Source organism: Dermacentor albipictus, chromosome 1 (assembly GCF_038994185.2).
Source record: "Dermacentor albipictus isolate Rhodes 1998 colony chromosome 1, USDA_Dalb.pri_finalv2, whole genome shotgun sequence".
NCBI lineage: Eukaryota > Metazoa > Arthropoda > Arachnida > Ixodida > Ixodidae > Dermacentor > Dermacentor albipictus.
The window spans coordinates 420,000,692-420,024,424 of NC_091821.1; the positions used below are offsets into that span (position 1 = coordinate 420,000,692).

Genomic DNA, 23,733 nt, shown 5'->3' on the forward strand with positions numbered 1-23,733 from the left:
GATTTATTTTTAATAAAGCTAGTTATTTGTTTAAGAGTTACTTTTTTTACAGGCATCATTAATGTTCTTTTAAACCGGCTGACTAAGCAAAATATATTTTTACTCATGGTTGCTTTCTCTTACATATATTATTTTTTTATTTGACCCTCTAATTTTTATGAAAGTAACCCGACTTTTCGTAATTAGGAACCACTCGCTTATAAGGACTTCTTCTTCATCATCAAAAACGACAACAAGGCGACGTCTACTGTGAGAGCTATCGAGAACCTGTGCTGGACCCGATACCCCATGGGAGTTTAAGTGTGCAACTAAAATGTGCTGCTGTCATCTCGTAGAGCTGCCACAAAATTTGCCGGACATCCTGAATTATGAGAGGCGCACGCCTATACCGACGTTAAAGGGACACTAAAGCGAAACAATAAATCAGTTTAGACTAATGAAGCATTGTTTGAGAACCCTGCGGGCAGTCAATTAAAAAAATAGTTTGAATATTAGATGAGAAAATGAAGGTCCAAGTATCAGTATTTGAATTTCGCGCAGAAACCCCAGCGCTGGTACATAGTTGCGATTTCAAACATACATACATACTTGCGATTTCAAATTGCACATTTCACACCAGGTTAAAGTGTAAACTTTAACCCGCAGAAAACTGTGTTCAGCAGGTGAGCAACGTCTAGCGCTGGTAAATAATAAAAGCAACGTCAAGCCAAGCTGCTGCCTGTTATATCACACCACATCAAATTTTATAGCCAAAGTACAAATACAAACAGAATTTTCTGCTTTGCGTAAATACATTGGGGTTCCTCACCACCCAGACAACCAGTAGCAAAATGAAAATAAACATCAATTGTATGCGAACTGAACATGAATGCGAAAGTTCACATACGAACAATTCGACAAAGCGCGATTGTCATTAAGCACAACTTCAGCACAACATTAAGCACACAATCGCGCGAAAGGTATACGAAAACACCGGTTGACTAAAATGCAGTGCAGTAGATTAGTCCTCAGTGCCCTAAGATTTTCAGGTCTCGACAAATACACGTAGGCTCCGAAGGGTAACAAATGTCGACGCACTATATACGTTGTGAAGAATACGATTTGACGCAAGTGCTCCGGTAGCGGGAAGTGTCCCCGCATGTGTGACCAGTAAACACTCGCAGAAAGAAGCACTCCATCGCTGGCATAAGTATGTAGGCCCACCTGACCGACGAAACCGCAACATTCGCCAAGGCGAGCTTCAGCGAGCAACACCACGCAGCCCTAAGGGCTCCGTCTTCTGGCGGCCGCATCGTCCTCGCCGGGGTCAGGGCGTCCAGCTATCATCCAAGCCCTCCCGGGAAACGACAGCACGGGTGCGTCCTCACCAGCGACGTCGGCTGGCGCACCAGAGTCCTTTTTACCACCGAATGATTTCGCCCGGACCCGAGCGAGCCGTCTGTACCAGCTCGCCCCTCCGGGTACCGCGCTCGAGTTCCAGCGCATCACGTCGCAGCGCGATCGTTCGGGCGCCACCATGTGTTGCCGTTGTCCCTCTGCCGCCGACGGGGCGTACGAGTCGCCGCATCGAAAAGCATGGGCGAATTGAGGCAGGTGTCGCAACGGCAAGTTAACACGGTGCTCGGCGGGCAAGCGTCCCCGCGTGCGAAACTGCATCGCCTGGAAGGTCTCGTCTGTGGAATCGCAGTTGTCCAGCGCGTAGTACATGAAGAACAGCTGCTCGGAAGAAACGTGGCTCAAAGACTGCAGCCTGAAGTCCACCCGCTGATGGTGCTTGGCGCGCAACAGCTCCTGCGTGCAGTGGATCGGACACTTAGGGTGCGACCTTGTACGCGTTCCACAATAGAACGGAGGCCGTTCGTTCCACCGAGCCAAATACGATTCGTCAATTTGAACCGTGCCGAACGCCATGACGTCAATTGTGACGTGATATCTGCTGTCAATCATTCCGTGTCGTCTGCTATCGGACGAACGGAACGGAACATACCGCCTATTTCATGACGGAAAGAACGAACCACCTCCATTCTATTTTGGAACGCGTACAAGATCGCACCCTAATTAGTGTCTAGACTTTTTTTTTTGCCCGCAGTAGTGGCGTATAGTGGCTTTGGCGTTGCGATACTAAGCCTAAGGGCGTGGGATTGAATGCTGGCAGCGGCGGCCGCATTTCGGTGAGGGGTGAAATGCAAGAACGCCCGAGTATCCTGCATTGAGTGCACGGTAAACAACACCAGGGGGTCAAACTTAATCCGGAGTGCCCCACTACGGCGTGTCTCATAATCACATCGTGCTTTGGAGCCTAAAACCCCAGCATTTTTTTTTATTTTACACCTTCATTTTTTAAAGAACTACAGATGTAAATTCCCATTCTTAGACGGGACCAAGCCTGCGACACTTTTCGATACAACACTTCGCTAGGAACCTGCATTTCAATGTCAAAATTTTGCTCAATATGCCGTATTAAGCTAAAGCTCCCAAACTTTTGGGGCCCATTCGGTGAGCTGCTTTTAGTTACGCAGTAGAGAACAGTATTAGACAGCCTCTCGCTTCACGCTTGCGTCTGGCAGCGTCACAATGACGGAATAAGATAAGATGAGAGCGGGAGCGGAATGGATGCTTACTGAAGAAATAATCGCGCTATTATAGTCTCGTATAGTAGCGCATACTTAACTGAGTTGTGGTTAGCAACGTACTAAACAACGCTGACTGACTACTGATTGCATCTAGACGTAAAATTCACGCGTTTGAACTTCATGCTAGTTGTGATGGCTTACAAACGATGCCAGAGAACACGAAGGGCAAAGAACACCCGCAAGGCAATCATCACGAGGCGCTCACGAAGCGCCTAGGGGTTGTCAAGGCGCTTCGGCAATTACGAGGGCGAATCAGGAAGTCTTTGCCCCGATCGCTTTTTTTTTTTTAGCAATAAAAGCCGCTGTAAATGTGAAGTCAGCATATACATTCCCAGCGGTGGACCTTTCTTGAACCGGCCAAGCCTTATCCAGTAGGCCAAGCCTTATCTGCCAGTAGTCCCGCGGCACGGCGCTACTGTTAGTTGTTGAAGATGGCGGTTGTCATTCACACGTCCACGGCGTATGAGCAACGAAGTGTGATTCGTTTTCCATGGAGCAAGGGACGAACACCCATCGAAATTCACAAGGAAATGCAGCCCACGTATGGGAAAAGGTGTCTCGCTTTGAGAAGTGGAAGGTGCTGGTGTTGCGAGTTCGCAAAAGGCCGATGAAGCCAAGACAGCAGTCCGCCGATGGTTCCACAGTCAGCCGGATGAATTAAACTACAGGGGCATCTCAAATTCAGTGCTGCGATGAGACAAATGTTTGAACCGGTGTGGGAACTATGTAGAAAAATAGTGTAAGGCACGTAGAATAGTACGTTATATAATGTAATTACCTGTATGTACCTTATTTTGGTTAATAAATACTAGGGGCAACGACTTTGATTAGCCCTCACAATTGAGATCGTCTTAGCGCCTTGTTCTCACTCGTGTTCTCTGTTAACCCATTTGTAAGCCACAATGAGTTAACAAGCTCTCAACGCGGTTTGACTATAGTTATGACATCGTTTCAGTAATGACATGCCACGAATGCTTTCGCTGGATTCACGAGGCGAACCTGAGTCTACGGATTAGCATCACGTGGCTCAGTTGGCACAGAGGAGCTATTCGTTGAAGTTAGGCCGTGCGTGTCACGCTCGCCAGCACATTAAATCATTGATTTGGAGTGTCATGTGCATCCAGCTACAGGAGGCGCTCGGGATCGTCGTGGAACCCCACGAAGAGAGGTGCTTCGCCCTTCTGAAACTTCGTATGGTGGCGAGATGAAAGAAATCGAAAGTTTGCGACAGGATTGTTTTAAAATGCGTTTAAGAAAACAACATTTTGAAGATGCTCCAGGCGTTGCAACAATGACAATATTAGGCCTTCAGCCATGGCAATCTTGGTGTTGTCTGTGTCGGGAAGTCTCGTGTTGCCAAAACATTTTTACGCTATCTGTTCATGCGAGCCGGTCAATAGACATGTTAGCGAAGGCGGCCGGCCAATGGCAAACAGAAATTACGAGCGTAAACAAAGTTTGTGACTTTGTGAATTCAGAATGAGGTTCAAATAACTTAGGTTGTCGTTTTTTTTTATTGCAATTTTAGGGTAACCGCAGCAGCAGCCACTTAATTAAGCTCGCTGTAGAGCAAATACATCTCCCATTGCGACTCAAATGCGTCTGTTCTTCAACAGAACTCGCATTCTCTCTCAAATTCCTTAACATCATAGCTCCATCTAATTTAGCTACTTCAATCGATTGCATTTTCCTTCCCTTAACAGGCATTATGTAACTATAACACGTCACCGTGTTCATTGATTCTAAGCAATGCACTAGCTTTTCCAGCTTCACTACATCGTCGTAATCTCAACTCAGATATATTATATTTGACTTTTAGCCCTAATTAACACTGAAAACAATATAATATTAATTTCCATTGGTTGTTGCACAGTCGGTTAAGTTTCTTCAAGCTTCTTCGTTTGTTTCCAAGTATCGACCGTATATGTTTTCGCAGGCTTTATGATTATATGTTTTTCACAGAGGTCGGTAAAATACCGTTCGAGTCCACAGGTTGTATACAGCCCGATCCAGTTAGGATCGCATGCACATGTCAGTTGCCTAATTTACAAAGCTCATTGTCCGTCACACCTGTTTGACTCTGGCCAACAGCCCTCCATATTAACATGTCCAACACCGCATTTGACTAATGCATCTTGTAGCGGACTGATTGCAGAGCGGAATCTTCGCACGGCACGCTTGATTATCTGACAGTGCGAGCGACTGTCAGATTTGGGGAAACTGAAAATGTACGAAGTTCTAATAGCTGAGACATCGAAGATGCTGATGGAATTCCGCTCACGTGAAGCGAGACATTTTTCGATTGCGTGTACGCTTCGTTGGTGAGGCCAGCCCGTGTCACAAATCGCAGCGCCCAAAACCCTCTTTCGGATCGCATCGAGGTAACGAAGCGAAGAAGCTTTCTTTTTGTTTCAGGGGGGGGGGGGGGGGAATGGGGTTATCTGTTCTTCCGTGAGAGCGAAACCACCTAGAAATGCCAAGTGCTGATTATGGCGGCCGTATAGCAGTTAAGCTGTCTGCCTTCACGAGGCGTTCGCGGCACCCGCGGCAGGAAACGCGTCTTCCACGCACTACACCCTCCCTTCTACCTCCGCCACCCCCCACCCCCCCTCAGGGCCCTGCGTGCCAAGAAACGCGGTGCACGCGCGCGTGACCCCACAACACTCACTTCAAATGCGCTGTAAGCAAGAGCCAGCGCCGCGGTCTGTGCCAACAACGGGTAGCGATCCTCGGCAGTCACTCGGATCACAGGAACCCAAGATGGGAACGACAAGCTCGACACAGTCCGAAAGTCGGAAGCAAGGCATTCGAGAAGCCGGTCCAGGCTGCGACGTGACGGATCGTTCAGAACCCACGGCGCTTCCGAGTCCGGCAGGTTGCTGTCCCACTGCTCGTACGCGACTGGCAGCAGCCCCTCGTAGTACCGCACTGCCGTGCGCGCGGCGTGGAAGGCGAGCAGCTGGCCCTTCGCCACCGCAGAGCTGTTAATCAAGCCCACTGGAACGTACACAGCCTGGAGAGCATCGCTGTACCTGCGCGAACCGTGCGGACCGGCGGCCTCAAGCGACGTGAAAATAACAGGATGACGTATTTAAGAGCTTTAAAACAGCGCAATCGGATGAGCTTAAACGTATATACATATGCCGAAGGGTGTAGGATATCGTTATAGTGGCTATGTTGGCGACATTCTGTGAAGTTGCGTTCAAATAAAGCGTGCAAAACCTTCATTGCGATGGCTGTACACCACTTCTCTGCTGCAGTAAACACAGCAGTAGCGACACATTAATCGCGAAGTTGTTTCTTAAACGGATATACAGAAAACAATTAACCGATGATTATGATACTCCGTAAAACTGGTGTTTTAATTTTGCGACATATTAGGGATACGAATCAACTTGTAGAAATGAACTGACGATAGAATCCTCCGATGTGGGCGGCGTCCCTAGTCCATGATGCCGCGGGCCCGAGCCGATAGCCAAGGACAATAATTTTGAGGGAAACATGCATGCATGTACAGTTACAGAGCACTCTTTATTTTCTACACATACTCTTTATTCGCGAAACACTGATCTCTCTCTCCGCTGAGCTTCTGCTTCTGAACGCCAGGAACCTGTGGTTCCTGGCGTCGGCGTCGCTGAGCCTCTGCTCGGCCAGCTCGTTTAGAAGCAGCGGCAGACGGACCACTTCCACCGGTTGCGTCGCTCATTGTTAAGAGAGCGCCGCGTGGCTGGCGGCGGACAACGTGTTGTGCGCCACATTGCCTTGATGCGCGGGCACGTTTCGCAGCAGTCGCCGCAAACAGACCTCTGCTCATGCACCGCTTTGCTTCCAATTATGGTATCGGCGGGCGCGCTCACCGCACATCTCACCCATGAAGTCATCAGCGAACGGACAAAGGCGCTATCATTGTCATTCATCCTCCGCTGCGCTCCACGTTCGCTCTCTTTCATCCTCCCCTGCGCCAATAGATCCTTCGCTCGGTTACGCCGACCGCAACGACGACGACGACGCTCAACGTACAAACAGTCGCTTAAGAGTAGCGCTCTAAACAATTTGCGCATAAAACAAAGAATTCCAATGCATCTTGAATGAGTACGAAATCTCGCTATCACGCTGGTTCTCGTGTTAATGTATTCAGATTATTAAAGCACAGGTCTACGCTGGTATGCGTCTACAGACCACGAAAAAAGACAAAGAAAATTATGCGGATCTCATGCACTATGACAATCGGCGGACGTGAGACTTATATGATGTAGATGCTTAATTACTCTAATGATGAACGAGTCGGCGTTATGAAATATTGCATTGATGTCGCTACTTTGTAACGTTATGTATTGAAACCATTTCTACGGTGTATGTTGATGCTATTTTGGTGTCATGCATGTGACAACTTTGCTTGTATTGAAGCGATATTAACGTACGAACATTGAACGAAGTCAGTATTATCGTTCCTGCTTCATATTCAAGCACATGCCTACCAGCGACGGCTTCCGTTGAACTCTCGCTATAAAGACGCTGTAGGCCTCGTGGTGCACTTAAATTTGCAAATATATAGGTAGTGCGTTGCAAAAATATGAAACCTAGCGCTTGACGTTCACCGCGTCTGAACCCCTTGCAAAGACATGATCAGTTGAACATCCCAATCAAGCAGTTGGAATGTGTCCATTAAGGTCGCATTGAATTATACGACCACCAATTTTGACGGGCAAACCTGCACCACAAGGCAAATGCTTCCTCTCCAAATTCATCTACGCTAACGTCACAGCTATTCTACGTTGTTTCCCACTTCACACCACAGCAATAAGGGCTGCGACCACGTTATGTCTACGACTAGGTCTGAGTCGCCCTCTGCGTGGCCCAATACGTTTACTCGGCGAGACATTGACGCAAAACTCAGAGATAGAGGCATTTAAACTTGGTCCACATGCTACACCTGTAAGCAACTATAATGTCGTGTCAGGATCGGTTTACCTACGCATTTGGCTGCACTGCCTGCAGAACCGGCTCGCTTTACAAACCACTATAAAACTTTTGACAGATATTGTACAGTATTGGTGTCGGAATCAACCCACCAAGTCACCATGGTTGATTACATAGGATCCGCGATTTGATTACGCCATCTCCGGGATGGGCCCTGAGTTTCTTTTTACACTGTCTCCACTATTGGCCCAATCTACCCTACAAGAAACCAAGCAGCCACTGCAATAACAACAAACAGAGGGTTTGCTAATATATTGTCTCCGGAACAAGCTCAGATTTGTTGCACAGTCTCTCGGATCGGCCCCAGTTTTTTTTTTTTTACATTGTCTCCAGTAGCTGGCACAGTTTACCTGGCGAGAAACCAAGCAACAGCAGAAACAATAACAACAAACAAAAGTTTTGCTGTTATATCGCTTCTGGTATTGGCACAGCTTTGACTACATAAATCTCCGGGATTGGCATTTCTTCAGTATTTACCCAGTTTACACGGCAAGTAACCAAGGAGCAGCAGCAACAGCAAACAGAAGGTTTACTCTATTGTACCCGGAATACCCCCAGCTTTGATTGCATCATCCCCGGGATCAGTCCAGTCTACTACTGCACTGTCCCCGGCCCAAAAGTTGGCCCACTTTTCTTGCAGAGAAGCCCAACCTCGACAAAACCATGGGGAGGCAGGCAAAGAAGGCTACACTTTACAAAACGCCGGAACACCTTATTTCCTCCGCACCCCGTAGTTTGTGTGATCGGCTGCTGCCAAACTGAAAACAAAGGGTCATCAAAACTAATATTTTCTGCGCGTTACGCAAGGCGAAGGCAACTTACTCCAAGTGTGTTAGACATGCATGCGTAACCATTTTGCTGCTATCACAGCGACCAATGCAGCGTCGCTTACCGACTATTCATATACAAAGCTCCTCTTATAAAAGCGAAAGAAGCTGGCAGTACTCAATGTCCTAAATTACATTTTTTACGAGGTATTACTTCGCTGTGTCCAGGAGATGGTGAGAAAACTATGAACTGCTACTGCTAACGTAAGCACTAAATATGACAATACTTGCACATGTTTCTCTTCCGAAGTTATATCTGCATTTCTGCAATGGACAAATGAAGGCTTAGTAGCCTATCGCATTATGCCAGATAAGCTCATCTGTTTTCTATTAAAAAGCGATTAACAAGCCCAGGCCAGAGTCGTCACCACTTACTTTAACGTCGCGAGGAGCTGCTGCAAGAATTCTAAATTGGCGTCGCTGACTGTCGTTTGCTTACGCGCCATTTTCCAGCCTACATAGCTTACACAATCGCTTGAAGTCACGTATATGGTGTTTCATGAAAACATTGAAGATTAACCTAACGCATCTGCATTATTGTTTATTTAAAAGTTGCAATACGCCTAAATTGGTACTTAAGCAGTGCTCAATGCTAACGCGAATCAAACCGTCAAGCCATTCCAGGCACCTTTCGTTTTCAAACTGAAAACCTTTTCCAAGAACCTTGTTACCTTCTGAGAAAGTGGGGAAAAGTTCAAGATCATGGGTTCACAAGACACCTCACGCAATTACGATAGAAAAAACAAACAAAACGAATATTCAGTCCACAACAACGTAACGTTGGGCTAGTTGATCAGTAGAGATGAACGCGTCTTTTTTTTTTTCATTTCCGTTGTTCTCCGTTCGTTTCCTCCATGCCGTGCATGTCACGCCCAGCACGTTCCTTTCTGAATATTTAATCCACGCTTAGAAACAAAAAGCAAGCATTTGCTCGTTAACGTTGTGTTTCAACAAAGGAAGTATAACTTATGCTACCGAATAAAGAGGAATCATTGGTTCTCAGCATTCTCTCCCTGCTGAGATTTCTGCGACGGGGGTACAAAAGAAAGAAGTACTCAAATTAGCCCCACGGCACCCACTACACTCTGGCATCCGCTGTGACTTCGCTACTGAGAAAGGTACCCGTCTCTGGCGGAGTTTCGCAGCGTGGCATTCCTGCCCTCGACACCGAACTACTGGACTTCAGTCTGCGAACATTACGTAGTCATAGGTGCGCAGTTGTATCGCATTCGTGGGTGTTGGCGCCGACAGGTGGGGTTAGGTTTAAAGGTGCCCTCAGTAGGTCGCACGGTAAATTTTGGTTACACACTGGAAATTACAAGGCGCACCCTAGGCAGATGTTTTACCAAGTAATTTTTCAAATTGGTTTATTATTAGAGGAGATAAAAAATTGGAATGTCACGTCATCATGCGGCCAGTAGTCGAGCTTCACTGCCAATGTACATGTTCTCTTCTGGCTCTACTATAGCGTTAGCAAGCGACTTTTTTTGCATGCTTTCTCCCATATACCGAACTCGAGGAATCACGTCATGTTCACGTGATCAGCATCGCCTGCCGAATTCAGAAGCACAGAAGACCGATACTGCAACCATTACATCGCGGGCGCTTTCCCCCACAATGGCGTGCCTCATAATCAGGTCGTACTTCCGGCGTGTAACACCCCGGAAAATATTTAAAATGAGCGAACACGTACGTTATCATACGTAAAAATGTGGGCCTTTCCCTAATATAGTGCAGTCTGATAAATGTAAGCCGATCTCAAACATAGTGCGGTGTGAAAACGTGTGCCGATCCCGAAGATAACGCAATCTTAAATTTTAAGAGTCCGACGCTCCTCTTACTCGCCTCACGCGAGGGGTGACGCGATAGAGTTCCAAGTGCAGTGGCTCCGTCCGTGTGTCACCCCCAACTCGTTCAGGAATACTCTGTCTTTCATCGACTTCAACTAGAGGCTGAATCGCCTTTCAACCTTTTCTCTCTTGTTTTTTTTTTTCTGCACAGTGCCCTCGCAGTCGCGGCATCGTTCGTGCCGCACTGAAATATTTACTAAGTCACGCGCCGTGGTCTGTGACATTGCAGGCAGTGCCTTTTTGCGTAGAGGCATTTGTGCGTGTGACCTTGACTGTCTGGTTGGAAGGGCGACTCCCTCGAGAGGAAGGGCGCGGCGCTGGCTTTTGTTTGAAAATTTCAGCTTTTCTCGCACCGTGCATCACTTCAGTAATATGCAGGCAGGATCGTCACCGCGCGATCTGTATATCGCGCCCGTCCGTTTGCAATGTCCAAACCTGGTGAGGTGTCCTTCAATTTAACATCCCTTTAAGAGCACAAAACAAGAAACAATGCGCTCGTTTTCTTTCCTCTTTTTTTGCATGCTGTTGTCAGTGCCACGACCATAAAGAATGGCGAGTCACAGGCTCTAGGGTCCCAATTGTCGAAACGACGAAAGGCTTTAGAACCATAACAAACGGGCGAACACAACGAGAATTACAAACAAGAGACGCTAAGCTAACGCGCTAGCACTAACCTGCTGTGCATGTCGAAGACGTGCCCGGCATCGATAGGCCTGGATGGTTTCTTGATTTGGCGCAACCGTTCACGTTGGTACTCTCCTGCGGCGCGCACGAACGTCCGCAACGAGCTGCCTTCGTCCAGGGTCTTGAGCGGCCGATGCGTGCACAGCTTCCATGACGCTGCGTCGACGGCGCGCTCAATGCGCACCCTCTCAAACTTATCGCCAATCGTCTTGAGGCTTTGTTCGGTCATCCAAGCGACGCGGGGCAGGTGTCTGTAGAAGCTGTCCTCCAGTTCAATCAACCAAAGACGACTGGTCGCGGATATGCCTGCAGCGGCCTGCTGCATGGCCAGAGCTTTCCCGAGGCACGCCGGCTGTACTCTCTCCACAGCTCGCATACACAAAAGCCAATTCATTTCCGCAGGTAGGATGCGGCCCGCGAGTTCTAGGCTGAGGACGCTTCGGAGGCTTGCTGCGCGATTCGAATTAAAGAGCGCCGCAAAACTTACGATAATGCGGAAGCCAAGGTAGTTCATGAAAGCCGCAACACTCTCAGTGGATATCAGGGCTGGCAACTGGTCGGTAAGTAAACGCGGTTCCCTCAGTGCCACAATAATGTCGCTCCTCAAGTCGTTTCCGAAGACGGATTCGATAAATGTGCGCGTGTTGACGGTGACGTCCTTGTATTCAGTGAAGAGCACTTGCCGCGCTGTCACGTTGCCTGCTAGGGTCGCCAAGGTCGCAGCCACCGACATGACCTGCGAGACCAAGCTGTCGGCGTCACCTGAACTTTCCAACTCCCGCGCTGCCTCGAGAACTGCGTCCCGCAAAGTGTCGACTGCGCCGAGCGAATAGTCCTCAGTGCGTAGGTAGCGTGGGTAACTCAATTCTACCGTAGGCGCTGCCGTCCTGCCGGGTTTGACGCCCAAAGAAACTTCAAGAATGGTGACGACACCGAATCTGCGAATGAGCAAGCCCGCCATGCGCCAAATGTCGGATGACTGCAAAGAGTTGCCTTTGTAGGGCCACCTTTTGATGGGTAGCGTGGCGAAGACTTCTTTTTGTAGATCCACCAACGGGTCGCCCGCAGGCCGTGAGCATTTGCTGTACAGGGCTCTTACCAGGGCGACGTCTCTGTGGTTCTCGTCGAGGACGTAGTCGCGCAAGACGGAAGCCAGATATTCTTGCAGCAATGTGTCCACAGAACTGAAAGCTCCACCACCAGACGGTAGCACGGGAGTCGCTCGCTGCGTTTCACAAACATAGCGGTAAAAATTCTCACATGGCGAGTACTCCCTGTTCATGTGTTCTCTGAGACGGTGACCCTCCTGAACGCAGATACTCGAAGAGCAGACGCTAATTTCAGGTGACAGTTCAGTAGTCGACGTTGATGCGGTTTGGTGGTGTAATTCAACTGGTATCGTATAGCTCAAGGTAGGGAAGTGCAGTGCGACCGCTCCAGCTGGGAGCTCCGTGTATTCAGTTTTCTCATCACGTCGAGTTAATGTGAAAATGACGATGATCCACACGATGCACGCGATGCTCACAAGCAAGGCGAAATTAATCTCCGTGCACAAAGGCCGCTTTTCAACCTCGGGTCGCTCCTCAAGAATTACGTCAGACGGTCGGCGCGAAGTCAACCGAACGTCTATGCTACTGCCTGTTCCAGTTTGTTGTGGTGGCTCTGCCGCTGGAGTAAGCTCGGTGCCTTCTTTGGTCGACTCTTGACTTTCAAGTCCAGAGGCCTGTTCCGCAGACACTTTCCCTGTTTTCTCCACTGCAGCGTGTGGCTCCTCTCGTGGGGAATCCGATGATGATAGTTCGAACAGAGGCACTTGGAGTGTCCCGGTACCAAGTCTCTCCGTTCGCGCACTTGAATCGTCTGGCGACTCCATTTCAACTTGCCCAGCAGACTTCCTTCTCAAACCCGCGACTGCAGATGCACGTCTTGAGGTTGGTCCAAGTTCCGACGTGTCTTCACGCCCCTTGAGGTTGCCTAACTCTGATCTGTCGAGAAAACGCCGTCCGGTAGCTAGGCTCGGTTTCCTCGATGAGCGCGATGCGCGCCTACTGGTTTTATGTGACCGCTTGTCGAGATCATCCGCATCGACTGAACTGTGTAGCGCGGACTTAAACATTGCATCTGGTTCAGTGGCGACGGAGGCGCGCTTTGATGGCGCGGATTTTCGCTTAGTTACGAAGGTCAGTTGCTCGCCAGCTTCTACGAGATCCTCTTCTCGCTCCGTGTCTTGTTTATCTGAATATACAACAGATGCCCTAGAAGCGCGTTTAGGCGGCTCTCTCGAAACCTTTTGCGACCTATTAGCTGTCAAAGCCTTCCCTGCAGCTTGTGTGCTCTTCATCCAACTTTTTCTTGATGAGAGAACGCGTCGACGGTCATCCCTTTTCTTCTTCATAGCTTCCGCGTTTTGCGCCTCGGATTCCCACGTGCTAACTACTGCGGACGCAGCTGGCATGGTCAATGCACCACAATACGGCTGCCTGCCTGCAGTCTCAAGCACACCTTGGACGCTCGGCAATCGAAGGACAGGCGAAATGTGTCGAGCATGGTAGACTACATCCTGGCCGCTCTTAGACGGTAAAATAAGGTACATGTCTTCGTCCGACTGTTTCTGCTCAGTTGCTTGCGGTTGAAATGGACCGCCGCCAAGGGGCGCCGTAGTCATCAGCGATGGTACTGGGATAGGGTACAGCGTCGGCGATGCAGAACATTGGTGCGTTATTCGTACTTCCACGGGAACCGTAATGGGACTGTGGGAACACGATGCGCGGGCTGCCATTGCGCATGCGTGAGGCACCCCTGACTGCGTGGTATATCTCCTGTTGTTGATCAACTGTTTTGCCAGGCCGGCGCCGTGAGCGTGGCACTCTTGTAGCGATGTCGCAACTCGAGGTATACACGGCATGCTCCAACTTCTGCTCATCTGTCCACAGCAGCTTCCATGGCAGCAGGCATGGAAGGGCACTGTTTCCTGACAACAACAGCAACATGAATTTATTGATGGGGTCCTGGTGAGGCTGTTTGTGTTTGGTCGTGCGGAAGCCGAACAGCCGCAACGGTGTTTTGCGTTGCGATCTACGGTCGCTGTTGGACGTGAGCAGGAAGCACGATCACGTGATAAGTGAACATGTGGCCGCTCACTCATTGAGTTTCCCGAAAAGCTGCCTCGATTGCCTTTGAGGGACTTCCAGCTTCCAGCACTCGATCTCCGACGAGCCCATTGGCTTCTCCCTGCTTCTTTAACATTTGCCGATGATCTTCGCCGCATATCACGCTCTCCGTTCAAAGAACCTCTACGACGAGTACGCAGGACCTTTACTGCTCCTTGAACACTCGCTGATGACCGGCGCCGCATATCACGCTGTGCACTCACAGACGCTCTGCGACGAGTACGCAAGTCTGTCGCTTCTTGAACATTCACCGATGACCTGCGCCGCCCCGTCTCATGCCGTCCGCTCATCGAAGCTCGCCTTATGAATGCCTTAACATCAGTGGCACTTGTGGAAGCGCGTCTACGTTGGGGTTTGGCTCCCTGCCAAGACCAGAAAAACGCATCACTTCCTCGGACCGTAGGCTTGGCGACGCTCTGCGGCTTAGGTATGGTCTCGAAGGACTCGGTAACAGTTCTTCCCCATTTAGAACCAATTCCAAGATCGCTCAGGACGCTAGGAATCTGAAGCCAATCGTGGGTCCGTGCCGATGGAGACCCACTCGTACCGAGGCCCTCAGGCGATAGCTGCTGAAAAGAGATATTGATTTTGTGTGAAAATTATGATAGAAACATGTGCAAATTCGTTGCGCAAGACTAACTTTTCTTTTGAAAAGCTTCTATTTTCCAATAAATGGGTGCTGTAGACCTTTTGCATAATGCCGAGAACCCTCCCGCCTGCATCAGATTCACGCCACCATCGTGAAGGATAGACATGCAGGCGAGCGCCCGACGCGCGTAGAAAGTTTGCAAGCTGAGCGTACTCTGCATGCTACAGGTCTCATTGAGTTTGATGCGGTGTACGTACTGGAACACGGCATGTCCACCGCACGACAAGGTCCTGCGAACGCAAGCTTGGTTCCCCGCAACAAATCTTGGCGTGCCCTAGAATTTGCCCCACAAAGGCATCATTGACGGCTACAAAGAGAAAGTACAACTTTTGTTGGTTCTTACGTCATTACGGTTTATGGAAGCAAATCAAGAAGGGCGGCATGTTGCGATATATTGTGTACTGGTGTAGAAATCCTGTGCGAGCATCATCTACCACTGCAGTGGCCTCCCAAACGTAGAGTATTCGACCACATGATCGAGCCAGCTTGTCGCGGCCACCTTTATCCCGGTGTATCATCCTCGCCTAGAAAAAAAATAACGTGAGTGTTGCCACCTACGCGACTTTAGGCTAGTGACACAGCTCATTACTACGGTGTACTGTAGCTCATTAGTCTCAAGAACACTGCACACATTCTTTTAAATGTACGGTACGTCTGACGGGCGAATCAAAGCTGCTGCATTGAGTGTTACAATTAGTGTGAAATACGGATTAACGATTGGCACCGCCACGAAGCTGTCCAGTTTACAGGTGAATTCGGTGCCTAATTGAAAGCCGTACGGAAATTTACGCCCGCATGTATACTTTACGGCTGGAACTGTACAGTGTACACGTAGACAAACTGATCGCATAGGCATGCATGCAGCTGCAGGTCGGCATGTCGAATTTCAGTGACGGAACGCTGGAGAAACAGGACAAAGCATGCATGGACGCAGCAGGGCGAATAACCGGCTACTGGGGTCCGGTCGTGTCTATTCCTCACAATGTTGGCTGAAAACTAGCGTCGCTAGCGTCGGCTGACTGCAGCCACAGGGCTGTCATTATGACGTAAATCACTATCCTAGAGTAGCGAGTGCAAGAACGCTGTCCATTGAAAGAATTGCATTAGCTAAGAGAAGTTTTCAAGGCGAAAGCCTTATATCTCTACGTTTCAAGGTGGCGTTGTGAGGTAGAGAAAATATAACGTGACCCAAAGAAGGCCAGAAGCGAACCAAAGTATGTCCAGCCGTGTATAAGAGAGGATTAATGATTAGCAAAGTTAATTAATGATTTGTTAGTGAATGGATTAAAATATATAGAGGTGGATTAGGATGAATTAAGGCCAATTAAGATGGATTAAGGCCAATTAAGGTGCATTAGAGTGGAATAAAGCGTACTAAGGTCGATTAAGTGGGATTAAAGTAGATTAGCGGGTATTAGGCTTGCTTAAGGTGTATTAAGGATTAAGGTGGTTTAGGGTGATTAAGGTGGATTAAGGTGAATTATAATATGCTTTACAAGGCTTTCGCCTTCGCTTCTTAGGCTATAGCTAAGGACACGTGGGACTGTTTGAACACAGACCCAGTAATGGAAAGACAACGTGAACGTGGCAGTATTGCTTTGCGGTATTTATTTTAACCGTCACCATCGTGTTCTGGCTTACGACATCTGGGGCTCATATTGCGTATTAGCCGGAATCATTCATATCTCAAGACCTGTTCGAACTCGTAAACATGTGCAGTATTCGCACACACATACACACACGCACACACACACATGCAAGGAAACGCGCGCGCACACACACACACACGCACACACACACTCACACACACACACACACACACACACACACGCACGCACACACAAAACGACAGCTGTGACAACAACACACAGCACTTGAGAACCAAAACATTCGAAGCACAAACTCCTTAGCACAACTTTCACGCTGAACAGATTGTATGGGGATTGCACACTTTGCAAAGATTCCAAGAGTCAGAACGTACCGAGGATAATTTTTTTTGGCCGGGGAGGGGGGGGGGAGCCTACTCCAAAGTAACTTTTCTATACAAATGAGTCGCGGGTCTACTTTTACGAGTACAACGTTAACAATTCCCACCGCTAGCTATATATAAAGGCATGTAAACCCGCAAAACAGAAATAAAGTAAGGTGTATCTCACAAGTACGCCTGTGATATACACTTTTGCTTTACTTGGCAAGCCAGGAACCACATCAAATTGACTCGCGCAGGAAAGAAACACGGGAAGGACACAGCCAAGAACAAGTAAACAAGCGAAAGCGTAAAATGAGGACTTCTAATGGTGTTTTTAGTGAGCTCTGGGGGAATTACAGTGAAAGATATATTTGCGGAACAATCACAGTTCTCGTGGGTCCCTTCTTTACTGCTCTAAAGTGAAAGGCCAAAGCCCATAGAGTTTAATACAATAGTCATTAGACGGAGCTCTGGCCATAACATCTACGGCAGCTGCAATGAGAGCGGTTGAGCCAGAAAGAGAATTATGGGAAGTGCACGGATCTGCCTAAACTTCGTTCTTCCGGCTTCACATGCCTTCGTGGCTTTGTAAACTCGTCATTTTCAACAATGTACTAGGCAGAAAATAATTACATAAACATTATTAAAATTGTGCGACCACAGGACTCGAACACAGGACTTCTAGGCACAGACGCCCGATATTGAAGCCATTACGCCACGGTCGCATGCATCGACAAGTGACATATAACGCCCTTATGAATTTATCGCCGGCGCGCCAGTGCCTTAAGACGCTAGGTGCGTGTCGATCTCAGATGGTTCTCAGTCTTTCTCAGATGGTTCCTCTGGCGAAGACAACTTTTTGCTGCTGTCGCCATATCCTCACCTGTTGCCAGTACAATTTTGCCACAACTTAAGTGTGCGAGGAACGCGGGATATATATATATATATATATATATATATATATATATATATATATATATATATATATATATCTGCGTGTTGTAGCCTCTGAAAGCATCCGAGAACGACAAGGTGTTGTCTAAAGTGACACTGCTTCTTTGTCGCTGAGCGCCTAAATATAGACACTTCTTCGTCCTTGCGCATATTGAAAAACGTTCCCAAGCACGCTATAGGACACCTATGTTAAAGAAAATGCATGGATCTAAAATCCACGAAGGCTCTATCACTAACCCGTTGGAGACCACTCTGCGGGAACTGTGCATGACAAAGGTTCCCGTCACCCTGGTGGCCGTGGGATTCCAGAAGCAGCTGCTCGAATGGCGCACTCCACTGGGATGCCGGCGGAGCGCCCTGCACAGCTGCAAACGGCGGGAGTGCATTGGACACCATCCCGCCACTCCAGCTGTATCCCGCGGCGGTGGCACCGTCCCAGCTCACCATTGGAGGCTGCTGTGCGGGGTACCACGCGCCTTCCGCGACCGGTCCTCCTGCGATCGCATTCTACTCCGTTTAACACTTGTTTCATTGTGTAGCAGGCATGCAGCGCCGAGGAAGACATGTACGCAAGTCGTGCGGTCACAGAAGTCTCACATCGCGCGTTTCGCATTGCACTTGTTTGTTATCTGCGACGCTTTCTTCTGAATACCTATTCATCGCATATTACAACTGTAAAGCTTGGGGACCCAACTTTATGTCATATTGCGCATTGTTCGTGCATCTCTACACGTTCAGTACTATATGTTTACGCATTGAGCGCAAGCGGTACGCTGTTGCCGCTTGTCCCAGAAACGTGTCACTCGTTCGACGGTAGATGGGTTCAGATGTGCGACACCACCAATGCAATAATTACGATATATTTTCGGATCTAAACTATGAGGCTTACTGTTACATCGATTTACAGGACGTATACCTATATATTTCGTTTCATATGTGGCGCTCTATTTTCTGGCCGCGAATGCAAACAGCGAGAGAAGTTTCTCTACATCCTTCATAGAGTTGCCTATAGTATGCAGGTAACCAAGTGTAAGGACTCACGCAGCACGAGGAAGGTTAGTTTCCTTATTCCTGTATTGCATTAGAAACAGCATGGCCTCGAAGAGCAAGGATTTAAGCAGATAATCTCTGACTTAGGCCGACATCAAGACAAAATCTCATGTGTAGGTAAATAGTTCCCATTAGTGATTGTGGGAGAACACCTGCAACATATGCCCCTTTCTGTTGTGATTTCCGTGGTGTCGCTATGTACTTGGCTCGGTATGCACCTGTAAGTATATGCAACAGGCAAAATTGTTTGTTGAAATTCGCTTGGCCCAGATCGAATACGTAAGGTTCTCTCCACCACGAGCGCTGAAAAGAATCCTAATTAGATGCATCATGAACAACCTTAGAGCTACAAAAGTAGCTATAAAAACATCAAGGGATGTAAAAGGTAACAAAGTGTAGGTAACAAACTAGAGCAAAATAATGCTTTGCATGCCCACATACAGAACAGGGACAGGTCAGGGATTAAATTACATAAACTTGGCACTTGGTAAAAAAAAAAAGATGTCTTGCAAGCAGTCAGTGTGATCAAAAGTAACGACAACATTACTTTATCCATGCTGACTGATCGCGGATTGTTAAAGAAAAGTGATGTCGAAGGGACACTAAAGAAGGAGAGTAAATCAGTTATGATTGGCGTAGGCAGTTCTTACAAATCTCCATCTGCGTTTATTTGGAAGGAAAAAGTATATTATTAGTGGAGAAAATAAACATCGAATTTCCCCTTTTCATAATTTCACGCATAAACCGCACCGCCAGTGTTGGTCAGTGTGACGTTATATTCATCTATTTCAATGTATTTTCTTGTATCTATGCCACGTCTTGCTCAAAATAGTACTCAACATTTGCTCCGTTCAATCTCTGATTCATATGCAAGGCTATGCAATCCATCTGAGTCGATAAACCATAACCAATCCATAAAACGTTGCTCCCTATGCTATGAACAGATACAGCTGTATACACGTTAACTCTGTAGTCCCAGGTAGATGTTGCCAAAAGTGCTGCTTGACAACACCACGGTAAACAGGGGTACCCATTCAAGGAGGTTTATATACTAAACTTTACCCAGCTCAACGATGATTGCACTACCCCATAACCTCTGAGATCTTGGAGGTTGTAGTTATTCGGATCCCTTAGCAGTAGTAGCCGCGCGTTAGTGCTGCTCCCTGTGGGCATATGCTGCTGTATGCAACCTCCACACATGCGCCAACGAAGCTTCATACTCGTAGTAGAACGGTCGCGGTACGACGTTACTGCTGAAATTGCGTTGATTAATGTCTACGTGCTCGTTACTGCACCTTCTGTATGGTAGAGTTAAATTTAACGCACCGTAAAATTGGTATTCGGTAACAGTGGAACCTCCTGAAGGAGGGTAAAGGAGCTCCCCAAAGTGCTGTGGCTGTTGTTGCTCCCATGTCCAAGGAGCCGCGTAGCTGTTGGCGGAGTAGTACGTCGGTGCCGGTAGAGTCGGTCCCAGCTGAGGCGGGCTGTGACTTCTGTGCGACAGGTGATTTCTGATGGCGAGGCAGTTTAAGACCAACGTATCACAAAATTGATTTAAAGTAATGTTAAGTTGACCACAAACAATGTATGTTTTTTTTTATCCTTATTCTTCATAATTTACCAATTGCTGTGAACGTTATTTGAAATCTAGTTTACATACGTATTACCCTAAACGAAATGCTGAAATACCGGAGACGTAGCAGTGGAGAAAATCACTGCGTATTTTATACTAGACAGCAGACATAATCCCGAATTTGAACGTGCGCGTGCCCTGGCTGAATAGTTGTAGCTCCTTCTCAAGTTTCGAGGTTACAATTGCTTGATAGCTTCCACAAGGTGCACACTTTCAGTGAGACGGTCACGGCAAAACACAAAGCGAACGAAGCATCCATAGCCCTGTAGCGCGCATGTTTTCTGTCGCTCGTCCTGTCGCGGTACTTCGTTATTTCTCCCAAAGCGCAGCACCACTTTGGCTCCTCGAGCAGTGCGCGTTGTGATGCGCACTGCTCGGAGATGCCAAAATGAGAAGTTGAGCACGGTTAGATGGCGGTTGGTGGACCACTGCATTCTCCACGGGCGCGTCACAGCTTTCACCGAGCTAAGAAAAACAAAATGGAAGGGCACTCTTTTCTTTCTCTCTAGCTGCAGACCTATCGAACTCATTCGAAGCTTTATTGCGCAAGGAATAAAAGCGTCAGGCGACACCACTTTACGTACAAATCGTAATAAAGGTTTACTAATACTTATCGCAGGGTCCGTTTAATAGAATTCGCACCCTTGGCCTCAGATACATTTCTGCAACTGCCGCGGTATACTCACGCGGAATGCGGTATGTGTCCGCCGCCACTCTGCGGGGAGTGAACGGGACATAGGGGGTGCGGACGCCATGGCTGCCCCGCACCGCCGTATCCCGACTGCACCGTCTCAGTGTATCGGAACTGTTTCACCGGTGTCGAAGGATCTACAAAGACGAAACCGGTAACCGTGGATGGAGCTGGCTCGCGTAAGGGAGAGCACGCCTCCTTTTCTGACATCACTGCCGCTTCCGATGCAGTAATCTCGACGGTCGGGGACGCAGGCCGCTCGTCACCGCTCTTGTCAACTCTTCTGCCCCAGCTACCCTCGGTCACCTTTTTGGCCGACCGTGGCCGCCGTGGCCGCGACTTCGAAGGAGAATGCTCCCCATCCCCTATTGCCATCGGCACCGCTATATCACCGGCCCGCTCCTCTCCAGGTGTCGCAGTCGTCGTAATCACGTGACAGACTCGCTTGTACGTCGGCGTCGTCCCTGTGTCCCCTTGATCTGTCCTTGCGAAGGGCGCAACATTTGCGACAGCAGCCTGTTGGTGCCGTTCGCAAGCGCTCATCGATGGGTACCAATGGTGGGTATGAGCAGGCGGTGACAGCGACGGCGGTGAAAGCTCTTGCGGTGGCAACGTCGCTGCGACCGCATTGACCTTGCGACGACGCCTCTCCTTCTCACCACGACGGTGCTTTGACCCGTCCCCTTTCCCTGATGTCTTGCCTTTGCCGGAACGAGTGGCCTTGCCGACGCTTCGACCCTTGCTCTGTGAGGCCGGAGACCTGGCCCGACTCCGTCGCTGCCTAATTTGTGATCCGTTGTTTTCGATATCTGCAGAGGGAGGACAGCGGCTTGCCCATTCGCATCTTGCCAGTGACAGGTTGCTCCCATTTCCGGAGATCCGAATCATATACGAGTTCTGCGGTGAATCAGCGACGCCTGCCAAGGTGTTCTCCCCACGATTTGAGCGCCATACCGTCGGGAGCTTTGGGGAAGTCGACTTTTTGCCCTTTAGCCTGCGCTCCATAATGCCACAGTATTTCCGGTCGTCTCGGTTACCCTCGCCGAATATCTCTATCACAGCGGGATCTTCGATGATGGGTGGTGCACCCATCGAGCTCTCGGCGTAACCAGCGGCACCGTCATCCTCCTCTGAAAATAGTTCAACGATTGCAGTACCTGAGGTTCCACTCCGCTCGGCAGATTCAACACATGCGCTCCTACTGCGGCAAGGCTTGAACATGGTCTTCAGGCGAGCGGTGTGCGCGCAACGTTCAAGGGGCTGTATTGGAGCACTCCGACGATTTGGAAAGGCCCAACTAGCGTCGTAGCAGCTGCGTAACGCCGCTCGAGAGTAAACGCAATGTCCTCCTCCTCACCGATAAGTTGAGCTGACTCCTGGTTCCTAGGCAACGAAGTCAAACAGATGATATTTGCTTGATTGCTTGCTTTCTATCTAATATCGGCTGAATCCTGCCAGAAATTTGTTCTTCTGCTTCGTCGTCGCTTTTATGCGTGAAACGGGAAATGATGATGATGGTGATGTCGACGATTTTCTTTAAATGTGACACAATCAAGCTGTAATTGGGTAGGCCAAGTGTCAGAAAGCTGACAATAATTTAAACAAAGTAATGCGGAATACAGTAGTCTGCCTTGCAACAAGAAGTGAAAAACGAAAACTATATTTACGGGAAAGAAAAGGAATGTGGGAAAAGGTATCTCACATATTTCACCATAGGGGGGTATTGACTTTGGTATTATCTAGGGTAAGAAAATAAATCGTGGAAATAATATGGTAGTAAATAAATAAAACAGTTAAGATTTCATCCGTAACACGAAGCAATGGCGGAGAAGCTAGTGAAATATAATGCATAGTACATGATAGACTGTTTCGTGCGGTGTTTGTTGGCTTGGACATTCGCAGGTGCGAGCCAGCAATCCTCATTTGAGAAGTTAAAGAAGTTTGGGTCGTATTCGTTTGTGAATGTTGCGTCTCCCGGTAATTTACCACTTTTCTTCCTCCTCTTATCTATCCAGACTTTAGCCAATAGTCTCTGCCAAAACAACTCTTTAATTTCTTTCTGCTAGATTCATTCTGTTTTTATCAGATTCATGTTTGGAATACCCCATTAATAGTCATCACGCTATCCCTGAGAAAAGTAACACGACGTCAGCGCCACCCAGCAAACATAAAAAGGAAGTGGAGTTCTAGAAGAAGACTAATTAAGGCGAAGTAGAGGCACTCAGTCATTGTCATTACATGAACACCGAGCAAAATACGTCTTTCCCCGGCATTTTTTTTCTAAACCTCTTTCATCCATTTTGTGCAATCCATCCAATTCTTGCCGTATCTCCCACGGTGGTTAGGCGCGACTTTTGCAGAGGAATAACAACATATAGAAGAAGCAACTGTTTTTAATGAGGAAGGAGCAATTCATCACTTCTTTCTATCTTGTCGTCGCTTTGCGGCTGCAAGAAAAAAGAATATTGGAACTACGTGTTTAATGACGGCGTGGACTTAACAGAGCATGTTATTCTTTCGTTTTGGGCCTCTTTGGGATTCAGCCACATAAGTGTTTGTTAACCTGTCCAAGAATTTTCTATTTTGTCCGGCTGAACGCCGCGTTAAATTTGTGTCCATTTCGGCTCTTTCTTTTTTTACGTT

The 23,733-nt window shown here is 48.2% G+C and overlaps 1 protein-coding gene across 2 annotated transcripts; it reads right to left on the bottom strand.

Moving 5' to 3' along the window:
* Positions 1-715: 715 nt before the first annotated feature.
* LOC135900394 (uncharacterized) lies at positions 716-22,551 on the bottom strand. 2 transcript variants are annotated; one of them, XM_065429884.1, is made up of 6 exons: positions 21,086-22,551; positions 20,093-20,277; positions 17,954-18,210; positions 10,965-14,713; positions 5,302-5,665; positions 716-1,791 (listed from the first exon to the last, which is right to left on the bottom strand). In XM_065429884.1, the coding sequence occupies exons 1-6, from the start codon at positions 22,309-22,311 to the stop codon at positions 1,264-1,266; spliced, it is 6,309 nt and encodes a 2,102-aa protein (XP_065285956.1). In that variant the 5' UTR covers positions 22,312-22,551; the 3' UTR covers positions 716-1,263. The 2 variants fall into 2 exon arrangements, with proteins under 2 accessions (XP_065285956.1, XP_070388348.1); XM_070532247.1 differs by lacking the exon at positions 5,302-5,665 and having other exon boundaries at positions 1,595-1,791.
* Positions 22,552-23,733: the final 1,182 nt, after the last annotated feature.

Coding starts and splice junctions, on each gene's coding strand:
- LOC135900394 (XM_065429884.1), bottom strand. CDS start 22,311: ATGTTCAAGCCTTGCCGCAGTAGGAGCGCATGTGTTGAATCTGCCGAG. Junction 20,278..21,085: donor GGACACATACCGCATTCCGC/GTGAGTATACCG, acceptor CCTCGCCATCAG/AAATCACCTGTCGCACAGAA. Junction 1,792..5,301: donor TTGCTTACAGCGCATTTGAA/GTGAGTGTTGTG, acceptor CACTGCACGCAG/GAGCTGTTGCGCGCCAAGCA.